The sequence below is a fragment of the Vulpes vulpes genome, chromosome 10 (assembly GCF_048418805.1).
Source record: "Vulpes vulpes isolate BD-2025 chromosome 10, VulVul3, whole genome shotgun sequence".
Taxonomy (NCBI): Eukaryota; Metazoa; Chordata; class Mammalia; order Carnivora; family Canidae; genus Vulpes; species Vulpes vulpes.
In genome coordinates, this window is record NC_132789.1 from 57,084,599 (window position 1) to 57,104,424 (window position 19,826).

Below are 19,826 nucleotides of genomic sequence, written 5' to 3' on the forward strand. Positions count from 1 at the left end.
CTACAAAAAGAGCACTCAAGGATCTCATGCTATGTAACCATTGCTATGATGTATTTCAGTATTTCAACAACTGATGCACTCCAATTAAACATTAGCCATGTACAAAGGGACTACAGAAGCCTTTGTTAGCCAATTCTCTCAGAAACTACCCCATTTCAACACCCAACCCAGCTACATTTCTAGTATGCTACAGCAGTAAGATAAAGAGCTTCCAATTTTACCCTCACAGATGAGAAAAAACCACCACTCTGCCCCTATATTTTAGTGGTGAAGGAATTTTGTAAGTTTTAGTCATCTGGCAACAGAAGCCAAGGTACTATTATAGCCCAACAATGTTATAAAACTGTAAAGTTTGCATACAATTTCCTACCTAACAGGATTCTTAACGATCTCTCTACACTTAAATGAACAGCCACTGTCCATGTATATTACCTTTTAATTTCTTCCTGTGTTTGTTTTATAGATTCAATGGAATTTTGAATGTCTCCCAATTCTATCCCTTTCTTTCTTCTTGTATTTGGTTTCACTGATTGAGCTGAAAAGACATTTGGAATGAAGTTGGTAAAAATAGAGAACATAATTATAAACAATTTACATTTCAGCTTAATGATTCTTGTGTAATAAAAATCTTCCTAGGCATTACTTTTATGGCTTAGAGTAATGTAATACTAATACTCTGTATTTTTAAAATTTCAATCATATCACTTCCAAATTAGAACATTACAGATATATTTAAAGTAACCACAAATTAGTTAAATTTTGGATGGTATCAGTTTTTTAAAACTCATCAAAATAGACAAAAATACTTTTTTTTAAAAGATTTTATTTATTTATTCATGATAGAGAGAGAGAGAGAGGCAGAGACACAGGCACAGAGAGAAGCAGGCTCCATGCAGGGAGCTGGATGTGGGGCTTGATCCTGGGACTCCAGGATCACACCCTGGGCCAAAGGCAGGCGCTCAACCGCTGAGCCATCCAGGTGTCCCGACAAAAATAATTTATTAAAAACATATATTAATTTGGGGGAAGGCATTACTCTCTCTCTCTTTTTTTTTTTTTTTTCTTTTTGCATTACTCTTCTATCTCTTGTCTATTTGCCTACATCTGAGGGAGTCAGCTTTTTGAGTCCCCCTTTCATGTTTCATTGATAATGTTATCTTTCCCTAGTCACCTAAAATTTAAATATTTTTGGTTGGTTTTGCAACCTTTTCTATAAATTTTTACTGTCAACCAGTACATCGTATTTTTTTCCCCTTCAAATCTCTCATAGCCATTCCTTCCTTTTTGTTTCTGTTCATATATTAACCTCTCTCCAGGTCTCAGCTTTGTCATTTGTAAAATAGGAATTATAATAACACTACTCAGACTTCACATGATTGTAGTACATTGTGTTAAACATCTTGCTTGACACAAGTTAAGTACCCAATGAATGTCAGCTGGTAAATTACAGGTGAACAGTGGAGTGGGTAAGAGTGCATTAAGGAACTAAAATATCTGTATATATTATATATATACATACAGCCTCATGGGATATGTGACTTGGAGCAGGCTAGCTAGCCTGTGTCTCAATTTCCTTTTCTGTAAAATGGGAACAAAACAGTATAACCAATACTCCCCTCTGAAGCACACTGGTATCGTGGTGACTCCTACTTTTAAACTTTTATTGATTTTATTCCTCTTTTACACCAGTATCTTGCCCACCACCCAAATCCCTCAAGCCTAGATTTCTGTAATCCATTATAAATCCTGATTATTCATCAAGGTTCCTCTAAGAACCTTTCTCAAACTGAATTCAGCTGTGTCTCCTTTAAACTATTATTTGGTGTCTACTCATTTCGTGGCATTTATCATTTATTCACCTCTTGCGTTATCTCTGTAAAAATTAGCTCCTCAGCTTAGTACGAGCTTAGCAGAGAACTATGGCTTTAAAAACAATTTTCTCAGACTTTACCTTAATTCTTTCTTGATTCTATCTCAGTGTAATTCAAGACATTTTACACATTATCTGACTTGAACAAGAATGGCATACTAGTTAATTCAGTCCGTAATTTTGATAGTTGTATTTTTACTTGTCTGTGATTTCTAAACACTATGAGAACTTATTCTAAAAAAGAAAAAAAAATTTTTGAAGCATGGACCTAAGTTCAAAACTCAAAAAATGCATCCTGCATGGAGTTAGGAAACTGTCAATAATTTTTCAGAGGCTAATGAGACATAAGAGCTAGTACTACAAAGTGTTTCTTGATTTGCATATTTTCTCTTGCCTTTCCTTTGTGGCCTGGTCTTGAAACTTATCTATAAACTAAAATAACTTTTTTTGCATACCATCTCTATCCCTACCCAAACTCTCCCATCATCTTCTTGAGTTAATATGAAAAACACTTTTCCTATATTAAACATAATACCATAACATCTTTTTAAAAGTTTAGATGCTTATAGTGAATAGCATGCAGTAAATATTTTTACCTTCACTTCCAGATGAGTCCTGGATATCAGGTTCTGGGGAAGAATAGCCTTTTGCCACTTTCTTCTGTTGCCTGGTTGGCTTATGTTTCATTTTGGGGACACTAACCTGAAAAAAGCCATACTATGTGAATTTGCAGTGAATTTTGTAATTAAAGAACAATGCTGTATGACTGTCAAAACTATCTGTTCATGGATACAGCACATTGAAATAAAAACAAAGATGAAATAGTCTAATTAAAACTTAACAAACTATGTGATACGCTCAAATTATTAAATTGTAATAGGAAACATTAATTTGGCACAAAAATATTTTTAAAAGCATGCAATGAAGAGTTTCTCTTCACTCCTGAGCTCTATCAACTCAGTTTCTCTGCCACAAAATAGATATTACTATTACTTTGTATATCCTTCAAGAGACATTTTCATGTACACACAAATATGAATATAGACCCATTCCCCTCACATTTCTCACTGCACCAGTCAGTATCTCTAGTTCAATGTCAAGTAACAGTGCTTTCTTTCAATCATATCTATCTTGTTCTCAACATTAGAAGCATTCCCATTGAACGATGTTGGGTTTCCCATAAAATCTTTACTTAGTTTTAATAATATCTGGAAAATGTAGAAAGCATCTTATAAGAAACGGAAGTGCTATTTTGCAGAGCAGGATTTAAATCTATACAAACATTTGAATGCATGCACAAGATTCAGAAGTGTATCAAATGATCAAGTAGTATAAAGTTTGTCTTAGAATAATGTACTTTAGATTCTACTCTATTAATAGGCTTGCAATTTTGGAGGTCAATCCTAAGGTTAAAAACTCGAATTCAAGAGAAGACACTGGAATCTAAAGGGTAAGGTAAATTATATGCTGAGAAAAACAGGGAAACAGTCATCATAACTCTTAGATTCTATTCATACTTGTTTATTTTTCTTTTTTAAAAAAGATTTTATTATTATTATTTATTTATGAGAAACACAGAGAGAGAGAGAGAGGCAGCGACACAGGCAGAGGGAGAAGCAGGCTCCATGCAGGGAGCCCGACATGGGACTTGATCCCAGGTCTCCAGGATCACACCCTGGGCTGAAGGTGGCGCTAAACCACTGAGCCACTGGGGCTGCCCTCTGCTTATTTTTCTAAATAGGAATTATCCACCAATAACTTCCTCTTTTGCAAAATCTTATTCAAAAGACTGTAATTAAAATTTCTATAATTTTATTTTATTTTTATTTATAATTTCTATAAACAATGAGCTGGTAGGTTCTAGATTCGGTCTACACAATGCCCTCCTACTTCAAGTGATAGAGATTGAACATTGTAACTTTAGAATCCAAATCCACATTCTCAGAATAGGCTCAAATTGGAGACTGATGAAGACTGGTGAGAAGTATTTAAAATGACAATCTACCTCTCCGTAAACTCTACTTTTAAGAGAAAATACAGATGCCATATGTGTCTCTATCATGTTAGTACTGTTAAAGGAAGAAACAAAAATTTTAAATGTTTTACTTTTTTTTTTTTTTTTAGAGAGGGAGAGAAGGAGATTTGGGGAGAGGGAAAGAGAGACAGAGAAAATGAGAGCCAGTGAGTTAGCAATCTTAAGCAGGTTCCATGCCCAGTGCGGACCCAGACACGGGGCTCAATTTTTTTTTTATATTGTTTTATTGGAGTTCGATTTGCCAACATATAGCATAACACCCAGTGCTCAACTCATCAAGTGCCCCCCTCAGTGCCCGTCACCCAGTCACCCCGTCCCCCCGCCCACCTCCCCTTCCACCAGCCCTTGTTCGTTCCCCAGAGTTGTGTTTCTCATGTTCTGTCTCCCTCTCTGATATTTCCCACTCATTTTCTTTCCTTTCCCCTTTATTCCCTTACACTATTTTTTTATATTCATGGGGCTCAATCTTATCATGACCTGAGTTGAAATCAAGAGTCAGATGCTTAAATGACTGAGCCACCCAGGTGCTCCTAAAATGTTCTACAATTTCTAAATAGGGATAACATGTGTGTGTACAGATATATATATATAAAATGTTGCCATCTTAGCCATTTTTAAGTGTACAATCAAGTTGTATTAAGTAGATTCACAATATTGTCCAAATGTCACAGCTACTTGTGAAACATTTTTGGGAGAGAGACTGTAAGCAATGACTTCCCATTCGCTCTTCCCTTCAGTCCCTAGTAACATCTTTTTGACTTTAGTTATTCTATTTTTGAGCTCCAGAATTTGTTTGGTTTCTTGGTATAATTTCTCTTTATTGATATTCTAATTTTGTTTATGTATCTTTTTCTTGGTTTCCTTTGGTTCTTTGTTCCTGTTTAACTCTGTGGGCACATCTGAGACAACTGTTCTAAAAACTCTGTTTGCTAAGTCTGGTGTCTGGATTTCATCAGGGATGGTTTCTGTCTACTTTGTTCCTTTTACTGGGTCATGCTTTCAAGCTTATTTTTATGCCTTGTAATTCTTTATGGAAAACTGGACATCTGATTGTTATAATGAAGTAATTCAGGATATTAGATTCTCCACCTTCCCCTGGGCTTGTGGTCTTCTGGACTGATGAAATCCATAGTACTCCATTTGTTCAGTGAAGTCCCTAAATTGTTTTTACAAAAACCATGTACGTCTTGTTCATGGTTACTGAAATCTGTTTCTTAGCTTGCGTTCAGCGAGCATTCTGACAGAAGCTTCCTTGAATACCAGTAGCTAAACAAAAACAAAAGACAAGAACAAAAAACACTCTCCCAGTCTTATTAGACTGGCTCTGTAGCAGCCCTCTTTCAATACTAAGCCAGGCTTGCACAGGTCTTTTCTGAGCATAAGCATTTTGCGTTGGACATTTCCATGGTTTTCTAAAATCTCTGATTCCCTAGTTTCCCAAAGAATCTCTCCCCAGCTTTTGTTTCAGGCCTTACATAGTCTACTGTATTGTTTCAATGGTAATCTTTTGCCCCAGGAATGTGAAGGCTGTATGGTTCACAGGACTTCCAAGCAATGCCTTGCAGCCTTTCTGGTTGAGCTATAAGAGCGAAAACAGAGATGCTTGCCCTGCAAGAATCCTTTAGATAGCCACCCCACCCCCCAGCCCCCACTCCCAGAGGTCACAATAGACATACACAATTGGTGAATAAGGTCTGCTATGCTCCCCTCTGGAACCAGGGTTCACATTGGGACTGTGGGGACCCTTAAAAACTACTAGAGCACCAACGATGAGTTGGGACAAGGGCAAGTAAAAATACTATAAAGCTTTCCTATGGCTTTAAAGTCACCTCCTTCTTGATTTAGCACTCTGTTGTTGCAAACCTCTATTTCCATAGTTCTGGCAAATTTGGTTCTGACACCTTTTGCTTGCTTTTTTGTTTCTTTGAAGGGATAGAGCTTGGAGCTGCATATCCTGAGATTTTGGTGCCCTCAAATTTTAAATTTTGCAGTTAAATTTTAAACACTGGTAGCAAAAGATACTAAAGGCTTAAAAAAAATTGTATGCCAGGAGCGCCAGGGTGGCACAATGGGTTAAGGGTCTAACTCTTGGTTTTGGCTCAGGTCATGATCCATAGGTTGTAGGATCAAGGCCTGAGTCAGGCACCACACTCAGCGTGGAGTCTTCTTGAGATTCTCTCTCTCTCTCTCTCTCCTCTGTACCTTATCCCTGAGCTCTCTCTTTCTAAAAACTAAATAAATAGGGGCACCTGGGTGGCTCAGTGGTTAGGCATCTGCCTTTGGTTCAGAGTGATCTTGGAGTCTGGAATCAAGTCCTGCATCAGGCTTCAACCAGGGAGCCTGCTTCTCCCTCTGCCTATGTCTCTGCCTCTCTGTGTCTCTCATGAATAAATAAATAAAAATCTTTAAAATAAATTAATCTTTTAAAAATATTTATATGCCTAACAGATCTTGTCATGTTTTTATTACATACCATTGGAGTGCGATGTTTCACTTTGGTCTGGATAACACCATCTTTTTCGAACTGTATCATATCATTAAGTGGGTCCCATGGTCTAGTACTGCATAAATTAAAACAAACAAACAAACGAACCCATGTGATTAATAACAAAACACTCAAGTACTTTTCCAAAAATGTATTCTATAATTAGATTTTTATTAGCAATTATGAACCTAGTTATAAGATTAATATTTGTCATATCTAATCTAATTCTCAGCTTATTTTGTACACTACTCTCATGGAGTCAAATTTATGATGAATAGAACATCAAGTTTAAAATCTCATACCAATTTATATATATATGGCTTAATGAAAAACTACCCAACTGTAAAAATTATAGAAATAAAGGCAAAAAGTTATGTTGGTATATTCTTAGTATATACTTACTCTGCAAACTTGTAATGCCATTCTCCTGTGAGTGGATCAAGTTCAAATAACTTGCATGTCCACTCCTCACTTTTTGTTTTCCGATCTCTGGCAGCTTGTCTTTGAGCTTCTTCTAAAACATACTTCTCTTGAGTAGCTTCTGTTTGGTCTTTGGCATTTATGGCTCGAGTTACCCGCTGCCAGAGTCTAGTAGATGTATACAAACAGCATTAAAAAAGCAAAAGAAAATAAAATTTACATATAATAGACTTGAATTCCCTTGATAGAAAATGGTGTGCCCATGTGGGTTTTTGGCTTTGCAAAAACTTATGCTTACAGGCTTAGAAAGAGTGAGGATATAAAAAGTGGTGCCTTGAGAGATCACAGTGGAGACCAATTTTTTTCTTGCCAGTAGGGAGTTATTACCTGGGTTCCTAAACATGACAATGAATGGTACTGACCAGAGACTAGTTAAGAATGTAATGAAGGCTCAACAATCTGTATTTTTATGCTCCCTGGATGATTTGTACCACTGTTTAAAATTTACTGGCCTCAAAGATACAATACTGTAATGCCATGCTTCTCACCGTTGGATGCAGGAATCACCAGAAACTTTTAAAATCAAAATCTTGGAGATGGGCTCAGGTATTGTTTTTAAAAATGTTTTCCAGGTGATCTTAATGTGTAGCCAATGTTGAGAACTAATGATCTAATAAGAAAAGACTGAGGTAAAATCTTTTCCCCTACTGAAGTTTGGTCTTTTATAAGACAAATAAAAATATACTATCTATATCCCACTTACCTGAGAAAACAGCATGTTGTGACTGAAAGAATACAAACTTTGGAATCAGATAGAGTTGGGTTGAATTCTTGGCTGGTGAACTAAAAGTTACTTATCCTAAAACTCATCTCATCTTTAAAATATGTTAAATTATATTCACACCTCAGAAATTGTTGTCTGCCTTGGCAAAGCTTCCCTCTTGATAGAGAGCATCGTGGTTACAGCTGAAACAATTTTTATAACTGGTACATACATATTTTTCCATTTTTGACAAACTCAATTTTAAATGTATAGGAAAAGCACACAGACATGAATCCCCATGACAAAGAATGATACGCATATGAGAACATGTAGTGAACTGTATAAAGTGTATAAAGTAACTGATGGAGGGTCTTTTACACAGAAACCTTCTAACACAAAGAAATATAATAAGAATAGAACTGGGCAGTACTTACACAATATTTTTGGTTACAAAGTATAAGAGATCCAGCAAGAATTTCGTGAGTAAACAGAAACTATGGTCTTAACTACTACCCAACTAATGTAAGTCCTCTAAGAAGCCTGCATATCCTGTGACATGATTCTTATATTTTGAAAACCAAGAGTAATTATAATTAGTCCCATGATTTTTATACAAACAGAAGTTTTTTTTTTTTTTAAATAGGCCCTAGAGCAGATAAGGAAAAAATGGGAAGTTTTAAACTGCAGAAAACCAGTATGATTTGCATGTTTTTTGACATTCACAGATTAAAAAAAAAAAAGTTCCATCACATCCCAGAAATATTACATTATTTTGCTGAATTAAAATGTGACTGAAAAGTGGCAGAGAAAAGTGTCTATACTATTGAGGGATTTAAAAACACTCTTCAATATTCATGAAGTTAGCCAAACAGTGGTATACTTACTTCTCGGATTCAAAATCTCCCTGCTCTTCAAATTTTACAGTATGCCTTATTAATCTCCACTGCTTAATGTCTGGTGTTGGGTTCCAGAAAACCTCTGAATTATCAGTTTTTTTGTCATTAATAAAAACTTCACTATCCTATATTAAAATAAATTAAAAATTAATGTAGAGAATTGTCATTATTTAAAAGAGGATTATTTACTATAATATTATAATAATAATACTTTCTTCCTGATACTTTATCCCATGGTTAAACACATTTTTAAAACAAATACATCTGGCACCTTTCTAAAAGTCCCAAATCTCTTGTCATTTTATAAAACCATTATATTAAATACATAATACTAGTCATTTAAAAAATTTGGTTAAACACACAAAAAAGTCAAGAGCTTTCACAAGTTTTACTGCAAAATAAATTTCAAACAATCACTTGCAAAAGCTCAACAACCATTTCTGAATTATACAGCATAGTATTTGCTAGAGCTACAATGAAATGCTATTGACTATCTATTCAACTATACATATATATATATATATACACACACACACACACCTCAAAGAGCCCTTCTTACCATTAAAAATTTGACCACAATCTTAGAAACTTCATTTTTTAAAATAGTTTTATATTTTTCCAAATGATTTTCAGATAGAAATAAATTTTTAAAATTACAGAGCATATGTGGCCTTTTGGTTGAGTCTCTAGATCCAGATCCAGTTTCATTTTCTCATCACATTTCTCATCATTTTCGCTTTTTATAATGCAGAAAATAGCAGTGTTCACAGTGAGAATGCATCTAGGCAGTACCGTGATATAGCCTTCTTATTCATTTAAGATCCTCTTAACAAAATTATATAAATGTGAATTTGTATCAGTAGAGAAATAAATCAACACCATTGCTCTCAAATGCCACTGTATCCTTTCCATGTTCCTCAAAAGGAAATGTAATTCTTCTGGGTAAGAGGCAGTATACTGCTCTGAACAGAAACACAACCCTGGAGCCAGTGAACATGGGCTGTAATTCTTGTCCCATCACTTTGAGCAAATTATTTTTTTTTAAAAGATTTTATTTATTTTTTCATGAAAGACAGAGAGAGAGAGAGAGAGAGAGAGAGAGAGACAGAGAGAGAGAGAGAGAGAGAGAGAGAGAGGCAGAGACATAGGGAGAGGAAGAAGCAGGCTCCACATAGGGAGCCCAACGTGGGACTCGATCCCAGGTCTCCAGGATCATGCCCTGGGCTGACGGCGGTGCTAAACCGCTGAGCCACCCAGGCTGCCCTCACTTTGAGCAAATTAAACTCTGTGCCTCAGTGTTCTCCTCTATAAAATGGAGACAGTAACAGTACCCATTTCATATAGTTAAGTATTAAATGAGTTAATACGAGTAACATCCTTATTTATTTTATTATTTTTAAAATATTTTATTTATTTATTCATGAGACACACACAGAGAGAGAGAGAGAGAGAGAGAGAGAGAGAGAGAGAGGCAGAGACACAGGCAGAGGGAGAAGCAGGCTCAACGTAGGGAGCCCGATGTGGGACTCGATCCCAGGTCTCCAGGAGCACGCCCTTGGCCAAAGGCAGGCACTAAACCACTGAGCCATCCAGGGACCCCCTGAGTAACATTTTTAAACAGTGCAATACATTATAAGTGGTAAATGTTAGTATTTTTTTTTAATGTTAGTATTTTTATTGAAATAAAGTCTTAGAAAGATAAAGTATTACATGAAACTAAATATTGTTGATGATAGATCAATGCTATAATAATACTGGTTAGGCTGAAGCTTATGTTGAATGATGCTTTGAGCAGTGGAATAAGTGAGCTTATAAAATGTTATTTTAATTTTTTTTCACAGAATACAGTCTTCTTGTCAAGAGAAAATACAAAAGTACTTACCCAATGGCCTTCCAAAGTAGCTAGGACTTCTTTTCCCAATTTAAGTTTCCCTGATATTTGATTAACACAGTCACTACTACCTAGAAATGGCTTTTAAAAGAAAAAACATTACAGAAATATTTTGCTTTAAACTTCTATTTACATATAATATAGACAAAAAGGAATGAAAGAAGTGATGGTATAGTTCTTGAAGGCAAAGAGGATGAAATCCTGACTCAAATTTTAGTCAGAAATGTTCAACGAAAAAAATTGGAATCTGTTGCTGTGGAAAATAAAGGTAAAAACAGACTGTGTGATGTCCAAATACACATACTGAGAAAGATCACAAATGATGACTCATGCCCTGTGTGCCCTTCTGACTCAACCATGGTCCATCAATGTTGCAGTCTATTTAAGCTACTACTTAAATTCAGTGGACTTGAGGGACTTAATTTACCGATTAGAATAATAGTCCTTCCTTTGAAACAAAACAGTAAAACAAAACTTTATCAAAAAATCCTCCAAAAATTAAATTAGAAAGAATACACTGAGTTTCCATATATTGCCTTACTGATGTCTCTCGTCAGTGACACCCTTACAGGTGTGGAAAATTACTTAAGACATCTTTAGCCATGATTTTCAGATATCATTATCACCACATAATCAAAAAATTTGCTAAGATTAAGGAAAAAAGGGCATTGTACCAAATACTACTTCTGATACTTTTTATCAGAACAAAGTTGATCAGCTGGATATCAAAATAGGAGAAATTTAGTAACAAATATCATACAGTTCATAGAAATATTATCTGGACATATTGTATTGTCCTATACCAATAACTGCCACATGGAAAAGGTCATACATTTCCCTTTCACTTAGAGGCAGACAAAATTTTCCAAAGATGGCCATCTTCCCATTGAGAAGTGGGGTCTACATCCTTTCCTCTTAAATTTAGGTGGACTTTTCAACTAATCAAAAATGGTAGAAGTGATGTCATTTGACTTTTCTGCAACCAAATCATGAATAGCAATGCAGCTTCCACCTTGTTCACAAAAACACTTGCATTTGGAACTGTGAGCTGCCAAATAAGAAGTCTATCTTGAAGCGGCTATGCTGAGAGGCAGCCAAGCCACATGGAAGGGCCATACGTACAGGTGCTCAGATCAGCAGTCCTAGTCTTTAAGTTGTCCCAACCCCAGCACAAGACATGTAAGTGATGAGCCTTCACATAACTCTGGTTCCAACTGTTGAGCCACTCACAACCTGCAAGTCTTCCTAACTGAGGCCCCAAACATTATGTGGAAGAGATAAACTACCCCCAATATGCTCTAAGTTCCCAACTGATAGAACTACCACAGATCAGAGCAAGGTTGTTTTCAAGGCTGTGAGTTTGAGTAAATTATTAGGCAGAAATAGTAAACAATACAATTCTTAATGTATACAACTTTAGCTCTAGCTGATATATACTTTGTGGTATTTTGTAAAGAAATGCTTTAATTTACTGAGAAATTTCTATCCATTCACTTCATAGATCTCATCTTCCATAAAATACCAATAGTTTTATTAATTAAAATCAATAAACAAAAAATGATGGCTTTCTGTTGATTTGGATCTGCCAAGGCTGCCCTCTGATGAACTCTGTGCTCTTAAATTCGTTTTTTAATGAAGGAACTAAACTGGGCTCTTTGTCCAATATTAATAGCACAGATCCTCTTTAAATTGGGTGATACCTTCTATCTGTACTAACCTTTAGTTTGAATTCAAGTATTGCACTGTATCCAGTTTTTTGACATGTAATATTGACTATTCCACCAAGCTCCAGTGTCATTGTGCCATAAAGAATTCCTAAAGGAAAAAACAAAACAATTTTGACAAAAGGTTGAAGAGAGATACTAGCTAATAACAAGCAGAACTTTTCAATCTACTCTCCTTCTAGGAGAGACCAATAATTCAAGTGTATTCTGTCCCCACCCAATAAAAATCTGAAACAGACAAAGTTGTTTCTGTAGGACTTAAGTAGGTAACAGAGGATACAATTATTTGCAGATTCCATTCCATTTGTAGATCAAATTATCTGTGAATTCACATTCTTACTAAAACATGTTAGCAATCCTCAAATAAACATCCACAGCATCTTTGTAGTCTTCCATGGACATGCAAAGAGTGAAAAATCTGAGTTTTCCCATGTGCAACTTGCCAATTGAGGCTGAACAAGGTAACATGTCCTCCTGATGTCATCCCTCACTTGGTAAACAAGTGCCTTTTTTGCAGTATATGTAAGTGCCACATTTTTCACAGTTTGGTGATTTTTGTTGCTATTTTATAGTTAAAATGACCTCAACTGTAGTGCTAAAGGGCTGCCTAGCATTCCTAAGCACAGAAGGCTATAATGTACCTTATGGAGAAAATGTGTGTTAAAGCTTGGTTCAGGCATTAGATAGTGCTGTTGGCTGTCAGTTCAATGTTACTGTATCAATGATATACAGTAAGGTGTTTTTAAATAGAAACAAGGTTATATATTGATTGGTTGATGAAAAGGTGACTCATAGGAAACTAATCTTGTGTTTCCCCTAGGAGCAATGGTTTAGTATTCATTAAAATGTGTTTGTGGTGACTATGGAACATAACTACTGCTCATCATGAGAATCAACTGTATAAGTAAGACAAACATGTTAAAAAAAAAAAAACCCTCAAGAGGTTCTGTGACTTAAAGTTGAGAAAATTCATTTACCTTTGTTAAAGTTTGTGTGTGTGTGTGTGTGTGTGTGTGCAAGTGTGTGTGTGTGCATGTACATGTGTGATGTGTTCTTGGACTAAACTGTTAAGGCAGCCTTTAATATACAAAAGCACAATGTTAACTTCCAAGTGGGGACCAGACTATGCAGTGTATCTCATACTTATGTGGCTATGGAAGGTGTAAAACAATTTGTAAGATTAAGAATTTGAGGAACACATCTTAGGAAATACACAAGGGTAGAAAACAATCATTATTTCCTATGCTCATTCACAAGAGCTATTATAATTTCTTTTTTTTTTCATGCTAGAGAATACTGGCATTAGGTATCTACATAAAATATCATTTTCTTTATTCTAAATGATGTAAATATGTTAAAATATGTTTCTTATCAATTTAGTTCATGATTTCAGATATTTCACTTCATGCCTATTTTAAGAACCACACATGAAGCTCTAAGAATAATCTAGCCTGAAGCCACAAGGTGGCTACTCTTGTACTTTTATTATTTTTTTAAAAGACTTTATTTATTCATGAGACACACAGAAAGAGGCAGGAACATAAGGCAGAGGAAGAAGCAGGCTCCTAGGGAGCCTGGGAGCCTGAGGCGGGACACAATCCCAGGACCTCGGCTGGGATCATGCCCTGAGCCAAAAGTAGATGCTCAACCACGAGCCACCCAGGTGCCCCTACTCTTGTACTTCAAACAAGGTAGGTCCCATGTTACACTGGATGGGAGTTTAGTTTCAGAGTTCTCACTGGTTTGGCCGTAGAGAAGATTCTTAACTTTCTCAGTTTCTACATCTGTGAAATGAGGCCACATTAAATAATTTCCATGCTTTCATGAATCAGTTCCTAAAAGAGGATAATTACCCCAAAAAGTTATTTTTAAAAGATGGGTTGGAAAGGAGTATACAGATAATGAACAAACTGAATATTGAAGCACAGACATAATAGTGCAGGTCATAGAGATCTTTACTCTGCAACATCCTCGGTCTGATATCTCAGGCCAATTAACATCTGTGTGCCTCATTTTCCATATTCATAAAACAGAAACAGACACTCCACCTACTTTACAGGTCTGCTGAAATGATTAATGAGTTTATAAATGTAAGGTACATAGAATGGTTGGGTCCCTGGTCTGTTATAAATGACAGTATCTTTATCTGTATCCTCAATAATGGGGAAAAAGTATAACGTTGGTTTTTAAGAAATTGCCGAGTATTAAGAAAAAATTTTTAAAGGACTTAGTATAGTGAAAAGCAGTGAATTAACGTCTTAAAAAGGGTGGTGGTACAAAAAAAATTGAAAATCACTTTTAAGGATTTTGAAATAATGGCAGTTTCACCAATTTTAAATCCTGCATATTAGCTAAATGAAATTCCATTATTATAAATAGCCTCTTCCAGCTGAAGTATGTGTCATAAAAAGTCCGTTGTGAGTGAATTAATTTGCCACAGAAACATTCAGTAGATGACAGCAATAATCTTAAATATATCTATAAACCAAGGAACTTTCAAACAAAAGGTTGACTCTATCAATCACAAAACACAAGAAATTACAGCCATATACATTTACTTAAAAAGGCTTACAGAATATCTAACTCAAGTATGGAAAATACTTACCTTTACAATGAGCATATGGCATTGTCATGACATAATCTTCACCTCTATTCAAGAAAGTTAATCGTGCTTCTCCTTCTAATATTGCAGACAATGAGTTTCCTAGAATAAATATCATTTATTACATTTCACAAAACTAATGCAACCAATTCAAAATAAACAAAATATACTTAAGATACCTACCATACATCTTAAAAATGTCTCAATCTCAATGTGTGTATCTGTTATATCCAAAACTATGTGACCCATATTCCTAGCCTTACAAAATGAGTACTTTTAAAAGGTACAGTTATGTGCTTGTTATGTTATTTTACATGAGGCTCTTAAAAATCTTAATCATGTAGAACATGCAGTAAAACACTGTTTTATGGTATGGCTTAATAACATATCTATGTTTGAATAAAAACATTATTTCTTATCTATAAGTTACACAGTTACTTTTAGTACTTAAAATTGATGAAATACTATAGATAATTTAGAAAAAAACATAAGCATAACCTATCAAAATGCAATTGATGATAAAATTCCAATGTATTTTCTTCTAGCTTTTCTCCCATGAGAATTCTTTCCTCTCATCACGTTTTATTGAGGCATAATTTACCTACTGTAAGTGAACCACTTTAAGTATGTATATTGACAATCTTGGCAACTGTATACAGTCCTGTAACCATCATCATCACCACCACAATGAAGATGCAGAACTTTGTGTTACCCCAAAAAGCTCCCCCTTGCTTCTTGGCAGTCAATCCTTTCCTCCAGCCCCAGGAAACCACTGGTCTGGTTTCTATCATGGTAGTTCTATTTGTACAGATGGCATCACAGAATAAATAGTTTGTGTTTGACTTCTTTCACTTAGCAAAGTGTTTTTCACATTCATCCATGCTGTTGTATCAACACTTCATGCCATTGTAACAATTTAAAAAATCTAATATATGAACATAGTATATCTATTTACATGAATCTTCTTTAATTTTCCTCAGCAATGCATTGTAGTTTTTCAGTGTCTAAGTCTTACACATCTTTCACTTTATTCCTAAATATTTTTTTCCACATATTATAAGTGGAGGTGTTTTTTAAATTTCATTCTGTATAGAAATACAATGGACTTTTTGTATTTTGACCTTGTATCCAGCAACCTTACTAAATTCATTTATTAGTTCTAGTAGTTTTTATATGTTCTTAAGAATTATCTGTATAGATCAGGTATGTATATGTTTTTTTTTTTTTTAAAGATTTTATTCATCTTTTCACAAGAGACAGAGAGAGAGGCAGAGGCAGAGGCAGAGGGAGAATCAGGCTCCATGTGGAAAACCTGATGCGGGACTCGATCCTGGGACCCTGGGCCGAAGGCAGATGCTCAACCACTGAGCCACCCAGGTGCCCCTGTATATGGTTTTTAACTTTCTCCTTTCTAATCTGTATGCTTTTTCTTTAACTTGTCTGTTGCATTGGCTGTGACTTCTAATACAATTTTGTACAAAATAGTGAGTGAACATTTTTGCCTTGTTCCTGATCTGAATCCCATGTCGGTGCTCCCTGCATGGAGCCTGCTTCTCCCTCTGTGTCTGTGTCTCTGCCTCTCTCTTTCTTTCTCTGTGTCTCATGAATAAATAAATAAAATCTTAAAAAAAAAAAAAAAAGCTATTTTTAGATTTCCCTGTTACAGACTTATCTATGGTTCTCCACTCTATCAGGTAACCAGACCCTTGGTTTCTGTTCTTATATTTTTCTAATTTTATTATAATTATGTTTTTCTCTCAGGTTTAAAATTTAAATAACTGATTTTTCTCCATTTAAAAGTTAATTAAGAAAAAACAAATAAAAGGGATGTCTGGGTGGCTCAGTTGGTTAAGGGTCTATTTTTGGCTTAGGTCATGATCCCAGCCCTGCACAGGACTCTTCTTAGTGGGGAGCTTGCTTCTCCCTCTGCCTGTTGCTCCCTCTGCTTGTGCTCTCTCTCTCTCTGACAAATAAATAAAATCTTAAAAAAAAAAAAGTATTTAAGGTTAAATACTTCTCCTGGTATATAGCTTTGGCCATTTGAATTGTCATAGTTTTTAGATTATAGTTTCCTACCATAACCATATTTCTCTCTTTTCCCTTGTACTAACAAAAGTTTTTATTTGTATGTTATTTGGTCCAAGATTAAATATCATTATTGACTAACCCTAGACCAAGGATTTTAACTGCATTCTTTCTCTATTTAAAGACTAAATAGAATGATCAAGCCCTCAGGTATAATAAGATGGAACAAAAGACCTCAGTGGAACTAAAGGTAAAATAAACACATTATGAGCTAAAGTAGCTAGCTAAAGTGGTCAATCATTCTGTCTTTTGGATAAGTGGTGTTTCCCATGAATTTACACATACGTGATGAATACTTTCACAAAATGGGTCATATTTATGAATTAGATTTACGAATGGGCAAAGAAACACAAAAAGGAAAAGCCATTATCCAAGTGAGGATGATACTTAAAATGATACATAAATTCCTTACTAAAAACAGCCCAAGAATTGTCTATAGAAAACCTCACCAGAGAATACTACCTTCCAGAAAAGGGTGCAGATTGAAAAAAGGAGAAACTTACCATAGAACTTGGACTTAGCCAGGATACTCCCACTAAGGCAAAATCCATCCTTTCGATTACTAACATAAAAGGCAGATATTGGTGGATGATGGGACACCTATTGAACACAAGAAAAAAATGTAAAATATAATAACAAACATATTATTGTGCTATTACCAAAATTTCACGTCTTAAAAGTATACTCTAATAAGAAGTAGTAATGTTTGGTAAGTGGTAAAATTAAACATTGATTATAGTAAACAGCCTCCAAGATATCTCCCAAGGAAACCACCTCATGGTATTCATGTCATTAGGCATGAGAGGTGCTCCTTTTACACTGTTTCAAAGTTAGTTTGTATAAAAGTAACAGCATGTCACTTCTGAAATTAAGTTATAATGCACTATCCATTTTGATGTCTCTCTCTCTCAGATCATTAGGTCTGAGAAGCCAGCTTGCATGTTGTGAATAACCTTATAGAGAAGCAATGTGGAAAGAACTGAGTGCTCTTGTCAAAAGCCATGTGATAAACTTGGAAGTGAAATCTACCAGCCCAGGTAAGTCTTCAGATGATTGCAAAGATGCCCGACATCTTGACTGCACTCTCATGAAAGATCCTGAGCCAGGACCATCCAGCTAAGCAGTTCTCAGATTCCTAAACTTCATTGTAGGAACTAATAAATGTTTGTTGTTTTAAGCCATTAAGTTTTGGCAGTGGATATAGCAATTATATAGCAATGGATAACTAAAACAGTGGCTATTCTTCATATGGATTACTGAATAGGTGATAGGAAACAAAAGCTTTGACAAATATTACTTAAGTAATATAATATTTTCAATATATAAATACCTTAGGTTTTTTGAAATGAGTTAAAACTAAAATCAAATTCTTTTCAAGCTTCTCAATTCAGTGAGGAATTATAGTGAGCTAAAATGCAATGTGGTACAACCAATAATTTTTAAAAAATTAATACACAGCTGAGTGATCTTCACTTAAGAGGCATATCTAAATCTCTAGGGTAGAGGAAGGTTTTTCAAATGAAACATAGTTTCTTCATCCTTCTTACACTCCAATGAGAATTGTTATGGTGATAAGTGATTTTTATTGAGGAAAAAATGTCATATTCCTCAGGACCAAGGGGAAAGGGGGATGAGGAGAAAAGATTGAGAATCATGAATATAAATGTATATAAGTCTAACCTAATCAAAGATTAAAACTAAGAAATATTTTTGACTGCCAACCATGTGTAAAACAAAATGAGAGGTTTATAGGGAGGACATTCCCTAGGAATTCAATTAGGAAATAAATATTTTGTAAAAAGCTAAATAATGCTGGAGGGTATTATGCTGAGTGAAATAAGTCAATCGGAGAAGGACAAACAGTGTATGTTCTCATTCATTTGGGGAATATAAATAATAGTGAAAGGGAATATAAAGGAAGGGAAAAGAAATGTTGGGAAATATCAGGAAGGGAGACAGAACATAAAGACTCCTAACTCTGGGAAACGAGCTAGGGGTGGTGGAAGGGGAGGAGGGCGGGTGTTGGAGGGGAATGGGTGACGGGCACTAAGGCGGACACTTGACGGGATGAGCACTGGGTGTTTTTCTGTATGTTGGTAAATTGAACACCAATAAAAAGTAATTAAAAAAAAAAGCTAAATAATGTGTTAAAATAACAGCTTAATGGATAGTCACAAAAAATAATACTGAAATCTGAGAAGGGAAAAATCACTGGGAGATGTAGTCACTTGGATCATGAAAGAGGAGCAAGTCAGGGTTGGTTTAGATGGAGAATACCTGAGAAGAAATACTGGGATGGGAGAATTAAATTTTAAAATAAAGAGGCAAAAAAGTGCAATATCAGGTTAACTAATTATGAATGCACAGGTCTGATTACTACAGAAGGTTCAGAAAGATATCTAATTTGAGATTAATTTAGAAAGATATGGAAGACCTTGAATGCCAGACAAATGAGTGTAAATCTGATTTAGGAACTAGGAGATCACTGGACATTTTTGGTCATAAAGGAAACAAAACTGGGGTGGTGGGGGGAGATTCAGGAAAAATAAAGATTTATTTTGGTCATAGGATTCCATGAACTAATAGTAATATTTATAAGTACGATATTTAGTAGTATTTAGTAGTAAAAGGTTTAATGCTTATGAAATGTTCATTAATAAGAAAGGTTAATTAACAGTGAGTTTACAGAGTTAATATTTTTTTATTAAAATATTCCAATAACTTCCAAACCAGTTTTGTTTCTGTAACATGCACTTCTAATACCTGTTCAGCAATATAAAAAGTTTTGCTGTTTGTTCTGGGATGAATCCACAAACAACGGAAAGTCTCACCAAGTATAGGATTGTAAGGTTTCTTCAGTCCCTGGTAAAAAAACATACAAGTTTCAAAATACAAATCTGGAAGATTCAAAATAGTTTAAACCAGTCAAATTAGGTTTAACGGTGTCATCTGGGAACTATCCTTATAAAATTTCACAGTAGATACATGAAATAAAATGAAATTATTTCAATCCCAATATAGGTCTAAATGATTAAATAGTTTACAATTTTGGTAA

The 19,826-nt window shown here is 35.0% G+C and overlaps 1 protein-coding gene across 10 annotated transcripts in view; it reads right to left on the reverse strand.

Moving 5' to 3' along the window:
• OSBPL8 (oxysterol binding protein like 8) overlaps positions 1–19,826 on the reverse strand; it is a 145,995-nt gene that overhangs the window by 5,801 nt on the left and 120,368 nt on the right. For all 10 annotated transcript variants that reach the window (XM_072724426.1, XM_072724419.1, XM_072724425.1 and 7 more), the window contains 10 exons: positions 19,535–19,633; positions 17,275–17,371; positions 14,690–14,788; positions 12,078–12,175; positions 10,352–10,441; positions 8,458–8,594; positions 6,793–6,978; positions 6,379–6,466; positions 2,467–2,572; positions 433–535 (listed from right to left, as the gene is read on the reverse strand). In XM_072724426.1, coding sequence (XP_072580527.1) covers positions 433–535; positions 2,467–2,572; positions 6,379–6,466; positions 6,793–6,978; positions 8,458–8,594; positions 10,352–10,441; positions 12,078–12,175; positions 14,690–14,788; positions 17,275–17,371; positions 19,535–19,633 — 1,103 coding nt within the window. The remainder of the gene's footprint in view (positions 1–432; positions 536–2,466; positions 2,573–6,378; positions 6,467–6,792; positions 6,979–8,457; positions 8,595–10,351; positions 10,442–12,077; positions 12,176–14,689; positions 14,789–17,274; positions 17,372–19,534; positions 19,634–19,826) is intronic.